Below are 14564 nucleotides of genomic sequence, written 5' to 3' on the forward strand. Positions count from 1 at the left end.
TGGTGTTTGAATGTGTTATGGAGTTTCTTCAAAACCTGAAGAATCTCGTCGGTAGATTGTCTCCACTTTCTACTGCGTTTTATGGTGCTTGGATGTGTTAAGGATTTTCTTCAAAACCTGAAGAATCTCGTCTGTAGATTGTAACCACTTTCTACTGCGTTTTATGGTGTTTGAATGTGTTACGGAGTTTCTTCGAAACCTGAAGAATCTCGTCGGTAGATTGTCTCCACTTTCTACTGCGTTTTATGGTGGGCTATTGGTTGCCTTCATGCTTTCCTCCCTTTCTGCTGCGTTTTTATACCAGGGTTATAAATGCTTTGTTGCTTATTTGGAGTATCTTTATTTACTTGGTTGTCAATACCAGTGGATTATATATCAGTAAATGGTTTAAGCATTGATGCCGTATCTTGCTGAATACAAAATGTTCGATTTTTGCTAGTGTTGGCATTGTTTATTCTTTTGGAGATTTCTAATTATTTAATTGCGGTTAAAAATGCTGTTTTCCAATCCAATCCTCTGTTTGATCCAAAGATGTATCTGTTTAAGATATGCTTAAGATTTGCTTAAGATGAAATTTGGTTAAATGTGATTCAGAAGTCAACTTTTGTTTGTCCAGCCTGTATGGTTGGCTTGTACACATTTTCCAATAATTTGTGTATTTATTGATTTATATGAAGATGATAAATAATTCCAAATGCTTGCTGCAATTAATCATCTCAATGTATATAATTTGTTTAATTGATATGAAATCTGTTATTATCTCAATATAGTCTTAATTTCTATGAGATTGTGAAATTATTATAAATAAGCTTATGTGTATTAAATGGTCCTCATGATCGTGGGGGCAATGCGGAGTCTATTCTTTGCGTTGTTGTGCTTTCCTGCTGTCTCGAGACAATTAAACCCATTTATGTTCAGCAATTCATGTGTCTATTAAAATAAACTTTTGATTCCAAAATATTAAAATGTTGTAAACTCATACATAATATAAATTATATGTGATAGATTGCAAAACTTATGTCACTATGTGAAATGATTTTTCATGAAATCTCATCATCCATCACTATGGATTTTACCTGATTGTTCATATCCATCACTGTGTGATGAACTTTAACGGTTTTGCAGCTAAAAGTTCCTTCAGGCTAGTATCTTTTACTAGTTACCCGACTTTAGTGAAAATGAAATTAAATAAAAGGGTACACCCATGGTTGAACATTATTCAACCTGGTTCAGGTTTATTAGTAGACTAGCAATTCAATGTTTTAACATTTGTAAAATTGTTTTTTTGTGCAGTGTGTTTGCCAAGCATTGCTGTTCACCAGTCAAGTTATGATGCGTGAATCAGGTCAAAGGTCAACCTTGATTGTATCGCTGGTGGGGCTACACATGGCGCATGCCAAGATTCAAGGACGTCTGCTACATTTCTCTAGATTGATGGAGGTATATCCAGACCTTGTGGATCCCAACAACCTACCAAGATTATCAAACCAAGATGGAGAGATGGTAAGGCTAAACTGGTTTGGAAGTAGGTAGTGTCCTAGCCAGGGGGTCTGCTGCATTTCTCTAGATTTATAGAGGTGTATCCAACAGTGGCGGCACCAGGAATTTTTTTTGGGGGGGAAGTGAATTTCAGGGGGGGAATCAACCAATTTTTCGCTAAATTGCTGCACAAAGTGGAAATGTTTGTAATTTTGAGTGTTTACGGGGAAGAAAAATATTGGGGGGGGGCAACTTCCCACTTGACAACCCCTCCAATTGTGCCACCATACCATCCAGACCATGTGGATCCAAATAACCTACCAATATTATCAAATCAAGATGGAGAGATGGTAAGGCTAAACTTGTTTGGAAGTAGATAGTAGCTTAGCCAGGGGGGAGAGGGTCTGCTGGATTTCTTTTTATTGATGGAGGTGTATATATCCAAACATTGTGGATACAAAAGATCTACCAATATTATCAAATCAAGATGGAGAGATGGTAAGGTAAATCTAGTTTGGAAGTATGCATTATGTTTCACTACCTGAAGAGAACTGATCAAAAATTGAATTCCCTCCTGAGGTTGGTATCTGTCAATGAGTTGACCACATCACCAGGCTGACATTATAGCTAGAGGCAGTATATGGCACACATGGTTCAACGAGTTACATAAAAATGACCTTGTGTGGTATTTGGTTCCCAGGTGAGACATGATCAAATCTCTCCAGGTAACAAAACGTAATGGCAAGCACAAGAAAACTGAAGGCATGCAGGGCCAAAATTAACAGGCTAATACTATTAACAAAATATGTTGTGATTTATTGAAAAGGGGTATAATCCTTCTTGTCTTCCATGAGCAACGGCGTCACATTGGGTATAATCTTCCTTCCAGGAGCAACCACTGTGCATGATTGACGGGCTATTCCATTGCTCGTAATAGGGTAGTGTATTTTAGCGGGACAATGCTGGATGGTGCACGCGCGCGTGCACGATGTGCAAGATAGACTTTCGCCAACGACTTGGCATGTGGTTGTTGGTGTAGGGGTGGGGGGTGCGTGTGTTGGGGGAGGGGGCGTGTTGTCTGAGATGTTAGGAATTATTTAATAATAGTTATTAATATTGGAAGAACGTTTTAAACTTTAATTTAAGGCATCATATACGATTTTATACTATTTTAGATTTTCAATTAATAACAAAATAATAAAATCATATTAATAGGCCTATATATTATCGCACGCCATGGTAACAATAAAAAAATGGCACACTTTCCTATTAGTTTAAAACAAGAGCACCAATGGCGCTGTGGCTCTGTGCTTTATGGTGACAGTGAAAGTCGAATGTGCAACAGGTGAAATCATTTGAGTATATGTGACGTATTACATTCAATGGGTACATCTGGTCGGTTGGTAGCTATCTCATTTGCAGAGCATACAATGATACATCAATCAATTTTGGGAATTACTATTTAGCCACATGGATAAACGGGTGGAATTGGATGGAAAAGGGTCCAAATGGGTCTAAACTAATCAAAATGTATCAAAATAGGCCTATGTCAAGAATAGTGTTAGTCTGAATAAGGATCTGGCTCTAATTGGTGGCTACCCACCAAGTTTCAGAATAAATACAACAGTCAGAGATGTCACAAGCTGACACAAAAAAAATCGTGAACTTGCTAAGCATAGCGAGCGGAACTCTTGCCCAGCACGGCCAGGGGGTCCCCTTAAGGGTCCCCGGTGGGGTCCAGATGGTTTTTGCACATTAAGCACCACAGGAAAGGCCATGCGATTCTCGAACCACGAGTCTCGCCTGCTTTTGTGACCGCCTGCTTTTGCGATAACTTTTGGTAGAGAGGTAAATGAATTTGGCGGTTATCGGCTGGGCACGATTATCTGGCTGATGGTAACTGTACCCACCAAGTTTCATGCCCATGCAACAGTTTTTACTAATATGACCTCAGATGACCCCTGCAGGTGGCCCTGAAATGACCTTCTAAAAATTTCGCTCTAAATGTTGACTGTACCCCCGTGCTAAGTTTCATGCCCATATGACAGTTTTTACTAATTTGACCTCAGATGACCCCTGATGGCCTCAAAAATGACCTTCCAAAAATTTGGCTTTAAATGTTGACTGTACCCATCAAGTTTCATGCCCATACAACAGTTTTTACTAATTTGACCTCAGATGACCCCTGGTGACTCGAAATGACCTTCCAAATATTTGGTTTTAAATGTTGACTGTACCCACCAAGTTTCATGCATATACAACAGTTTTTACTAATTTGACCTCAGATGACCCCGGTGATCCCGAAATGACCTTCTAAAAATTTGGCTCTAAATGTTGACTGTACCCCCCGTGCTAAGTTTCATGCCCATATGACAGTTTTTACTAATTTGACCTCAGATGACCCCTGATGGCCTCAAAAATGACCTTCCAAAAATTTGGCGTTAAATGTTGACTATACCCACCAAGTTTCATGCCCATCCGACAGTTTTTACTAATTTGACCTCGGATGACCCCTGGTAACCTCAAAATGACCTTCCAAAAATTTGGCTTTAAATGTTGACTGTACCCACCAAGTTTCATGCATATACGACAGTTTTACTAATTTGACCTCAGATGACCCTGGTGACCCCGAAATGACCTTCCAAAAATTTGGCTTTAAATGTTGACTGTACCCACCAAGTTTCATGCCCATCCGACAGTTTTTACTAATTTGACCTCAGATGACCCCGAAATGACCTTCCAAAAATTTGGCTTGAAATGTTGACTGTACCCACCAAGTTTCATGCCCATACGACAGTTTTACTAATTTGACCTCAGATGACCCTGGTGACCCCAAAATGACCTTCCAAAATTTGGTTTTAAATGGCGGGGTTCAGGGGCCCACCTACAAATTTGCAATCAAATTTGGCAATACCAAAGAACTATTTCATCAAAGTAATAAATCAAAACAGAAAGATGCTTCCTTTACGAGTTATCACTCATTGAAAGTGCTACTTTGCTATACTTTACATGGAAAGCGACTATCTTAAAGTCGTCATATTTCCTTAATTACATGATCGATCAAGCTGTTATTTGGATACGTGATGCACAGTTGAAAATTAATTATTAAAAGATTTGGTGACCTCAGTTGACCTTTGACCTTTTACGTGACCTTTGACCTCACGAAATTGGATAAAGTATGTTGCGCTGAAAATCTAATCAGGTCGAGAACCTCTGGCCACGCAACTCCCCACCAAGTTACATCACTGTACCTCATACGGACCTCCAGATAATCTGTTCACAAGGTATTTTGCTTATTACGCATATATTATGCAAATTAGGTACTTAATTACCATATTTTACGCTCAAAATCTAATCAGGTCGAGAACCTCTGGCCCCGCTACTCCTCACCAAGTTACGTCACTGTACCCCATACAGATCTCCAGATAAGGTGTTCACAAGGGTTTTTTGCTTGATATGCATCAAATACGCATTTAAAATTATGCAAATTAGGTACTTAATTAGCATATTTTGCGCTGAAAATCTAATCAGGTCGAGAACATCTGGCCACGCTACTCCCCACCAAGTTACGTCACTGTACCCCATACGGATCTCCAGATAAGCTGTTCACAAGGTTTTTTGCTTGATACGCATCAAATACGCATAAATTATGCAAATTAGGTACTTCATTAGCATATTTTGCGCTGAAAATCTAATCAGGTCGAGAACATCTGGCCACGCTTACTCCCCACCAAGTTACGTCACTGTACCCCATACGGATCTCCAAATAATCTGTTCACAAGGTATTTTGCTTATTACGCAAAAATTATGCAAATTAGGTACTTAATTACCATATTTTGCGCTGACTGAACCTACCAAGTTTCATGCCCATATGACAGTTTTTACTAATTTGACCTCAGATGACCCCGAAATGACCTTCCAAAAATTTGACTCCAATGTCGACTGTATCAACCAAGTTTCACGCCCATCCAGTAGTTTTTACTAATTTGACCTCAGATGACCTCTGGTGACCCCGAAATGACCTTCCGAAAATTTGGCTATTAATGTTGACTGTACCTACCAAATTTCATGCCCAAAGGCCTACTAGTTGTTATTAGTTTCCGAAAGCAGCCATCGGTTCAAATAATTGATCTTTGTAACTTTTTTCTGATCAGGGAATACTAAAAAAAGTGATTTCCCCACCCCTGCTGTCATTGATTGCTTGCCATTCCTTTTGATTTCTCTCAAAATTTAGCTCATGATTAATATTGCACAGCCTATAGTAAAAGATGAAACTTTGCAACTTGCAATCAATGATTTCTGAAACCACTAATTTCAGTCACATTTGAATTCAATTATTATTATTATGTACATTATTATGTTCATTATCCAACATTATTTTGACCTTTTCTATTACTGCCCCCCCTAATGACCTTGTGAATTATTCATTCATAACTGTGGACGACCTTGAGACCATCCAATCAGAACAGATCAGAATCGATCAATACGCCATAGGTCATGACCTCCTGATTGTAAACATAAAACAAGCAAGCTGCAGTACAAAATCATGGCGAGATCGGGGACCATCGACGTAACATCAATCAAATAAACCTTGGTCTTGAATTTCTTAAGAAGTCCTGGCCTAAAAACCATGTTCTTTTTCAAGAGAAAACATATCAATCTTTGATATTCTGAAGTATAAAATTGTTGTGCAAAGTGGAACATCATTTATTTAGACTGTTTTTGCTATGGAAAAATACGGAAATTGTTCAATATTGCGAAGTGGGGTAAAGTAAAATCTCATTGAAAATATTTTCCCTCAGAATCATGTCCACAATATGATTTAATAAATTGACTTTTTAAAACTATATTCCAACAAAAATACAATGAGTGTGATGAAATACGAACATTTTTCATGACTTTCGGTCCGTGTTTTGCACACAAATTGAGGTCACAAAAATATGTGCACTTGCGCAAGGAAAAATAGTCCACTAGGAAATTCATTTACCCGATTCATTAGTTCAGATTTATTCAAGATTCAGACATGTTCTTGACCATTTTTTGACATTCCTCAACCATTTCTTTATTTAAATTGTAAAGAAATAGTTAAGAAAAGTTATGAAATAGTAGTAACTTCTGAATCTGAACTGAATCTTAAGAAATTACCCTCCGTTGGTTTCCGTCACTTTTACGCAACTTAAATTACACAGACCAAAATAATCTCTAGCACACACGGGTACCACAAAACAACTCGTTCATCGTGGCTTTTTACCAAAAAATCATATTTTATCGACAGTATTTGAAATCTACCTGGAGTGCAATCGATTAAATAATAAATAAGCAAAATTTAGAAACAAATTTCAAGACCAAATATCAAACAGACAAACATCCTTAGCATAAAAACCAACGCCCGCATTGGCTCTCTAATTGTTGCGATCAGTTAGGCCCTTTTAGCTTCGCTCAGAGCCAAAAATAAATAAAAACAATCTTTCTTAAACCAAATTTTCATGAAATTGAGGGCCATCAACAAACCAAAATGCACCCGAATCTGTCACACATCCCGTAGTAGGCCTACCCTCCTTTCCACCCGTTGCCCTAAACTAGGCGTGTAATATAACCGCCAAGGGTATTACTTTTTTTTTACCTGTAGGCAAGCTCACCCCTACAGTCGCAATAGTTCTAGCCCAGATAGCTTTTAACTCACGCCTACTAATAACGTACTTTCATCAAGTGATGGCGCTATAAGGTTTACCACGGAAGCTGTTTGGTTTACCGTGGAAGAAGATTATACCCTATATGGATTTATTTGCATGACTATTTGGAGGTCAAAAAGTCAAATTTTAAAAACTACTAAATGTTAATGAACTTATGGAAGAAACCATATCTGTGAATCCAGTCCATTATATGGTTCCCTATTTTTGAGATTCCTGCCATGTTCCAAGATATTGGAATTTAATTAGTTGTGTAAGTGTTACTCCAGGAGGAAGGGGTGCATGTACCTATCTTAGTTTGTAAAAAAGTTGTATTTGTAATATGTAATCATGCTTGAAACCATTTTGGTCATATCTTCTTTGTAGACTCTTGATGCCATGTCGGTCCATGTCATTATTGACAGCTTCCAGCCTACTAATGATGAATGCAAAGAAAAGCGGTCTCAGCATATCTGGCTGAGAAAGGTACAATCAGCAAGGCCAGTGATTGAGACTGTTATACAGACTATACTCCATGGTAGTGCAGAGCAGTATGGTCCTGCAACAAAGAAGATTGCAGAAAATGCCAAGTAAGTCTTCTATTAAACATCACATCCCATCATCTAACAGTCCCTATTTCTTTGTGTATCTCACAGGGGTCTGTAATGATGTTGAGGTCAGAATTCTGATTGCAAGCATGAATTTTATGTCACTCCAAGGATCATTGGCAGGAAATTTTAAAATTTTATTTTCACTACAACTTTTGAGAAGTATACTGAAAGGTCCAAGAATGTGCATTTTATTGTTCTAGAGTCAAAAATCTAGTTAATATTTCTCAAATCTGTAAAATTTTGTTTATTGTTTTGAAAAATAGGTCAAAATTTGCATATTTTCCATTGTTTACTAATTTTTGGGATATTTCTGACCATAAAGCAAATTTGAGGACCTTATTTATTTTAAATTATATGTAAAATTTTTCAGCATGATGAAAATTACAAGAAAAAAGAATGTTTAAAAACACTTCCTGCAATGTCATTAGTTCCTGGCTGAGTTACATGAAAACCTCTACTGCCAATTTTTTCACACTCTACCTTGATGTAAACATGCAACTTTATATTTGGGTGAAAGTGAAATTTTCTCTTTAAATCACTATTTTGCGGTAGTAGAATTGATTAAAGGGTGTTGCAGTTATGCTATACATCTAAATAATGTGCCCTCATCAGTAATTACATTGAAATATTGGGTTTTGCTATGCCTCACCCATTTGGGTGTAGAGGCTAATGCATTTTCCCATTATTTCTTTTAAGAAATATTTAAAAATATAAGAAAACTGCAGCCCACGCAATTCGTTCACGCTGCTCAAACAATCAGATGCAAGACTGACAAATTGACTAACATTGGGCTACAAATACCCAGGGCTATTTCATATTGTTTCTGGAAACATGCCAATATTTCTTCTTGTGGTAGGTAGACCTACACAAAAATAGAAATAATGCAAACACACTAGCTTAACATCTAGCATATGACATTACCACATTATAGCTAATACTATAGCACTATAACACACCTGCTCACAGATTGAGTCTGACTAAAATAAGCTTGAATGCCTTTTATTTCATGTTGTTTTCTCATCAGGCAAATGTGGGACAAGATGTCAGTACAGCGGCTGTTCATAGAGAATGTGTGTCCAGCAAATGCAGATGTCGATGAAAAAATTGCACAGCAGGGCACAATGCTGTGGATGGTAAGTGCAAAATGTGTCTTAGCAAGTTTATTTATATTTATTTAAGTCTGTCAATTCAAGTCAATCCAATGGTGCATTTGGAAGAGGCAGGTTTTTTTCAGAAACAACAAAAACAGACAGAGAACAATAATTTTGATACAGCCTGTACTTCCCCCGGGGGGCACTCAATTTTTTTTTGGTAGGGGTGTGCCACCACCAGTTTTGAACTCGAGGTCTAAGGAACTGATCGGCCGGCCAAAAAGGGGGGGGGGGGTCTAGGGAACTGATCGGCCGGTCAAAAAGGGGGTCTTGGGAACTAATTAACCGGCCAAAAAGGGGGGTCTTGGGAACTGATCAGCCGCAAAAATCTGAAAATGGTCTCGGAACGAAACCATGTAGGCCAAACCAGGGTTCAATTTTGTTGCGTTTTTGCCACAGATCTTTGAAGGAATTGATTTCACTTTGAATTGTGCATTAAATTATTAAATCAGGAAAACCATTAATGCAAAATTGGTCTGGTGGCCTACTACGATGAAAATCTCAGCAAAACAGCATTCGGATCAAAATTACTAGACCCGGCAGACCTACCTTTTGCCTACTGATAATTATAGCAGCAGCCAGCAGCATTACATAAAAGCCCACCATAACAACAAACCCACAAAAATAATTTTTTCAGTGCCGTAAAAAAACCCATTTAGGCTACATTGAACTGCCCTGCACACAGTCATGAGATAATTGAGTGAAATATGCAGAATTTGGCAGCCATTGCACAAACCCAGTAGATCGTAAATTACCTTTTAATTCTCGCTATTACATAATAAGGCGCGCCAGCGGTTTGCGATATAATCGTGATGTATCATGGGAAAAGGTCGACATCAAGTCCGCGCATAATACTGAATATTACCATGCTATTACATAGGAACACGTGACAATATTTTTTAGTTTGTCAAAATAAAGGTGTTACACGTGAATCGATACTCAATAATACTTAATAATGTGATTTGAAATGTGCACAATAAATTTTTTCTCTATCGATTTGCGTGTAATAAACTAAAAATATTGTCACGTGTTCCTATGTAATAGCATGGTAATATTCGTATTGCGCGGACTTGGATGTCGACCTTTTCCCATGATACATCACGATTTTCCCATGATACATCAGGATTACATCGCAAACCGCTGGCGGCGCCCTTATTGCGAATAGCGAGAATTCACTGTTATGACCAGCTGCAAGGACGTGTACATAATTATTTGAGGTACTTTTCCTCATATTTGGCAATTTTATTCCCAAAAGAGATCTCCAAATCATTTATTTCCAGCAAAATGTTTATCAGCTGAAGGCCTCGGCACTCCGGCAGTGCTGCAATCACTGTTTACAAACAACCAACCAGTGTTGCCACTACTACAAGGAGCCCAAAATCCCACCCAAAATCCACCTTATTCCTTACAATGTGTTTCAATGGGGGAAGAAATTGCTGGAAAATTCCCTTCTTTTGAAGCTTTTGGGCTCGCAAAAGTAGCTCTTGGGCTTGAAATAGTAGGACAGAAAACACTCGCCGATGAGAGCGGAGATCGATGATCTGAGAGTCTATGGAACGGCTAGAAAAATGTTGGGGCTTCAAGAGCGGCAATAATGAATTCAGAGGGTCTAAGGAACGGCTAGCGGCTCTGAAAAAGGGGGTCGTCACCGCGGCACATGCCCGTATAGCTGGGTAATGTGAGTGCCCTCTCCGGGGTACTTCCAAAAGGACCTTTCAAAGCCTTTTAACCAAAAGTTGCAAATAAATAACTAAAATCTGACCATAATGATTATTTTAACAGGGCATGCGTAATGTATCCAGTATGAAGAACATAGATGGTCTTGATCATCTAGAGAAAATCCTCATTCTGTTGAACAAAAGTGCAAGCAAGCTGCATTTCAAGTAAGTTCCATGAATGCCCTATACACTCAACTCTGTATCATAAAAATGTGCTATAATCATATATGCATGGACCAAGTTTGGTGTTCATGCACAACATGAACAGCAGTACATGGCTGGAAGTCGATATAATATAAGTCAACCAATCACATATGATTGTGTATTTACAGTGGAAACTTGTTAATACGAGATCACCGGGGTCGGCATGTTTAGCTCGTATTAAGCAGAGTTCGTTTTAAAAGTCGGGTGCAAAAAATGTGTCGGAAGACTGCATGTGTTTAAGCCTAAAGTCGGCACAGTGGACTGTATAAGCAAAATTCCCGGGCAAAACTTCACTGGTCGAGTCTAGTGCATAAGCTTGCATAGCCGTCTTCATTATTTTATACTAGATGTTCTAATATTCGTTTTTGATTTTCGGTAAGAGGCATTTTTCTCACAGCGTTTTCTGATGAAATGTAGATGATTTCTCAAGCTGATTATCGTAAATAAATAAAACAATTATACGGCGATATCAGGATTTCCCCTACTTTCAGCAGCTAGTAAACATGCCTTGAAGGGTTTCCAACTTTCGACCCAAGGGCAGAATTCCGAGTTTGCGATTTTTTAGTCTGATATGTCGTCATCAATAATTGACCTTATATGGCAAATTTCGTCATGACTTGATTTTATAACATCTAAAAATAGGAAAGGGAATCCTCATTTGCCGCTAAAGTGCTGTCTGGGATTTTTGTATGTTGTTTAAACCTTTGGGGAATTTTTTGACGGCAAGTTTCTTTACGAATAAAAGTTGATTAAGTATTTGCTGTAATGCTGATTAAAACGATTAATGATATTTATTTGCTCCTTTTGATGTCTCATTATTGTTTTGAAATCCAATGTAGTTCCATCTCGGACAAAATTGTCAGAAAGACTTTCGGCGCGAGCGAGTGTACTCGAAGGTCCTTTTGCCCTGATTCAAGTCCGGGATTAAAGTACGTACAAGAGTGCGGTTGCACCTGAAGTCATGCTTTGAGTTTTCGAGCCGGGTTTTCGAGCAAGTAGGCCTATATTTTGTCAACTTCTGACATGATTTAGATCATAAATTACCTTGGGACATTAGCTCGTTTTATCCATCATAAAAACAATAGAAAACAAAGGCTTTGACTGACAGTAAGTGCTCGTATTATGCAGATTTCGTGTTATTTACCTCGTATTAAACAGTTTATTTTGTACAGTAAATAATAGGGGAAAATCGGGACCACGAGTTTCTGTTTGTAGTAAGCGGTTTCTCGCATTAAGCGATCTCGTATTAACGAGTTTCCACTGTATATGCATTCATGTTTAATGCTAACAAGCCTCTCAGAAAGATTATGAAACTGACTAAGGATTACTTTGTTCTCAAGATTATCACAAATTATTCTTTCTGTTGAGTTGACCAAGGATTTAAGAATCATTTTGCTTGACCAAAACTATAGTAGTTAGAGCACTGGTCTAGATGCTCAGAGGTCCCAGGTTCTAATCCTGGTTGAGGAAAAAAGTACTTCAGTGACTTGTGATCAATCTTGGTACTGGCTTTAATGAATGATGTGATTTCCTCAAGATATTTTTGTGTAGCCAACATTACTTTTTGTAGGCCTTTTAGCTTTATAATCTGTTATACATTAATCATTTTACAGGTATGGCTTTGAGGACTGTCCAATATGTATGATGACCATACAAGAACCTGTTGAGCTACCATGTCATCATGTATGTTGTGAGAAATGTATCCGGCGGCTATTCCATGATCTAAACAAACATTGTCCAACCTGCAGAACTGCTGTGCCAAAAGACTACAAACCCATTGTGACCAAAGAAAACAAGTAAGCCATAATGGGAGAAGGCTTGCAGCTAACTACACACACAAAATAAAAATCCTCACTTATGTCATAAATCTAAACATGCTTATGTTTTGACAATGTAAATGATACGTTCGTGTGCAGAATCTTGATAGCTCCAATTTGATTTCATGTGTTTCAATTAGCAATTGAATAAACTGGGCACTTGGGATAGTCAACAGGGGCTCGTCGCAGGCAAGGGTCATGAGTCAAAAGAGTCATGATCAATAAATTAATGATTGAATGAAATTTGGTGCAATTTGAAACTGTTTTAAGGGATATGCCATAGAATGGTTATCAACCATGCATAATAGTCTCCAAATTGAAAAGACTGTTCAGTTTGGTTTTTAGGTCGTCCAAGTTTTGTGTCTGTCAACAATTTGGTCTCTTATGAACAGTTCAAATCCTATTCTAACCACACTTGGGTCATAGCTGCACTATGGGAACCCACATATATTGGTGGTGTTCAAGGTCATATGCTGTTACAAAATCTGGTCTCACATGAACAGTTCACATCCAATTGCAACCATTATTATGTTTTGATGAATCCAAGTGTGTGAAAATATTGGATCCAACACATAATAATGATAAAACTGGATGCTTTACGCCCAATATTTATTGGTCTCGCTATGAGTTGTAAAATATTGGACTCGACTACGTCTCGTCCAATATTTTAAAACGCATAGCTCGACCAATAAATATGGGTTCTACCGATCCAATTTTATATCAAACTTGAACCAAAGCTGCATTATGGGAACTTTCATGTAATGTGTTCAAGGTCACATTCTGAGGTCAAAGGTCATTTGAGGTCAACTTGTAAAATTGGATAAAAATGAAAAAAAAAAGTGTTTCACAAAAATAAATAAAATGTTTCACATGAATATTTACTATGCGTGGTGTTCACTACCCATATCTTCGGATGACCTATTTGGTACTGCTGTCCCTATTTTTTACCTGTCAATGACACAAGCTGACCATCACTCCTCAATTCAGGTGATATTCACTTTCACACCATGTAAGTTTTGTGAATTTGCAACAAGCACAATCTTTGTTTTTGTGCTGTGTTTATCTGCCTTCAATTTATTGTATTCATCTTACAGAGATGCCAATCCTCCGATTTTAATCGGAATTCTGATTTTTTTTTTTTTTTCAAAAAAATCAGATTTTCTAAAAAAATAAATAAATTTTTTTTTTTTTTATTTATAAATAAAAAAAAATAATTTTGGCCAAAAAAGCAAGTTATAGGCCCTAAATTACTTGTTATTTAAGGTTGGAAACCATAGAAATACTGCTACTTAAAAAAAATTGCCAATTTTATGTTTACAAAGTTGGATAAAGTTGTACATTTTGATTACTTTTGCTTCTATTGAACAGTCAGGAACACATTGAATTAGTATACATTGCTAGCTGTTCAGTAGAAGTAAAAGTAATTAAAATGTACAACTTTCACTTAGTAAACATAAATTGGCAATTTTTTTTAAGTAGCAGTATTTCTATGGTTTCCAACATTAAATAACAAGTAATTTAGGCATATCTCTTTACTTTTTTAAAAAAATATTTTTGAAAACTTAAAAAAAATAGGGGTGGGGTCAAAAATTTGATGAATCATCATTTTTATATTGCGCATTATATATCCATTTCATCCATGTAGGCCATGTTATTAGGCCAAAAAATACTTTGGAGAATGTCTCTCATGTACAAAAGTATAGGAAACTGAACATTTAAAACCACTTTTTTGGATGAAGGAAGCATTTTTTCAAAAAGTCTAAAACAGTTTTTTATGTTAAAAATGGCCTTTTGGGTTGCTAATTCTGCTACGATTGCCTGGGCCTAGGTACCTAATTTGCATATTTTATGGTATAATTTTGAGAAAACAAGCCGTGAAGAATATTACATGTATAATAGATAGTCTTCAAGGCTT

At 37.3% G+C, this 14564-nt stretch overlaps 1 protein-coding gene across 1 annotated transcript in view; it reads left to right on the plus strand.

The window, feature by feature from the left end:
- LOC140150170 (E3 ubiquitin-protein ligase RNF213-like) overlaps positions 1–14564 on the plus strand; it is a 57251-nt gene that overhangs the window by 21966 nt on the left and 20721 nt on the right. Inside the window, exons 11-15 of the mRNA XM_072172172.1 lie at positions 1294–1503; positions 7536–7738; positions 8784–8892; positions 10693–10793; positions 12446–12628. Coding sequence (XP_072028273.1) covers positions 1294–1503; positions 7536–7738; positions 8784–8892; positions 10693–10793; positions 12446–12628 — 806 coding nt within the window. The remainder of the gene's footprint in view (positions 1–1293; positions 1504–7535; positions 7739–8783; positions 8893–10692; positions 10794–12445; positions 12629–14564) is intronic.

The sequence above is a fragment of the Amphiura filiformis genome, chromosome 4 (genome assembly GCF_039555335.1).
Source record: "Amphiura filiformis chromosome 4, Afil_fr2py, whole genome shotgun sequence".
Lineage (NCBI taxonomy): Eukaryota > Metazoa > Echinodermata > Ophiuroidea > Amphilepidida > Amphiuridae > Amphiura > Amphiura filiformis.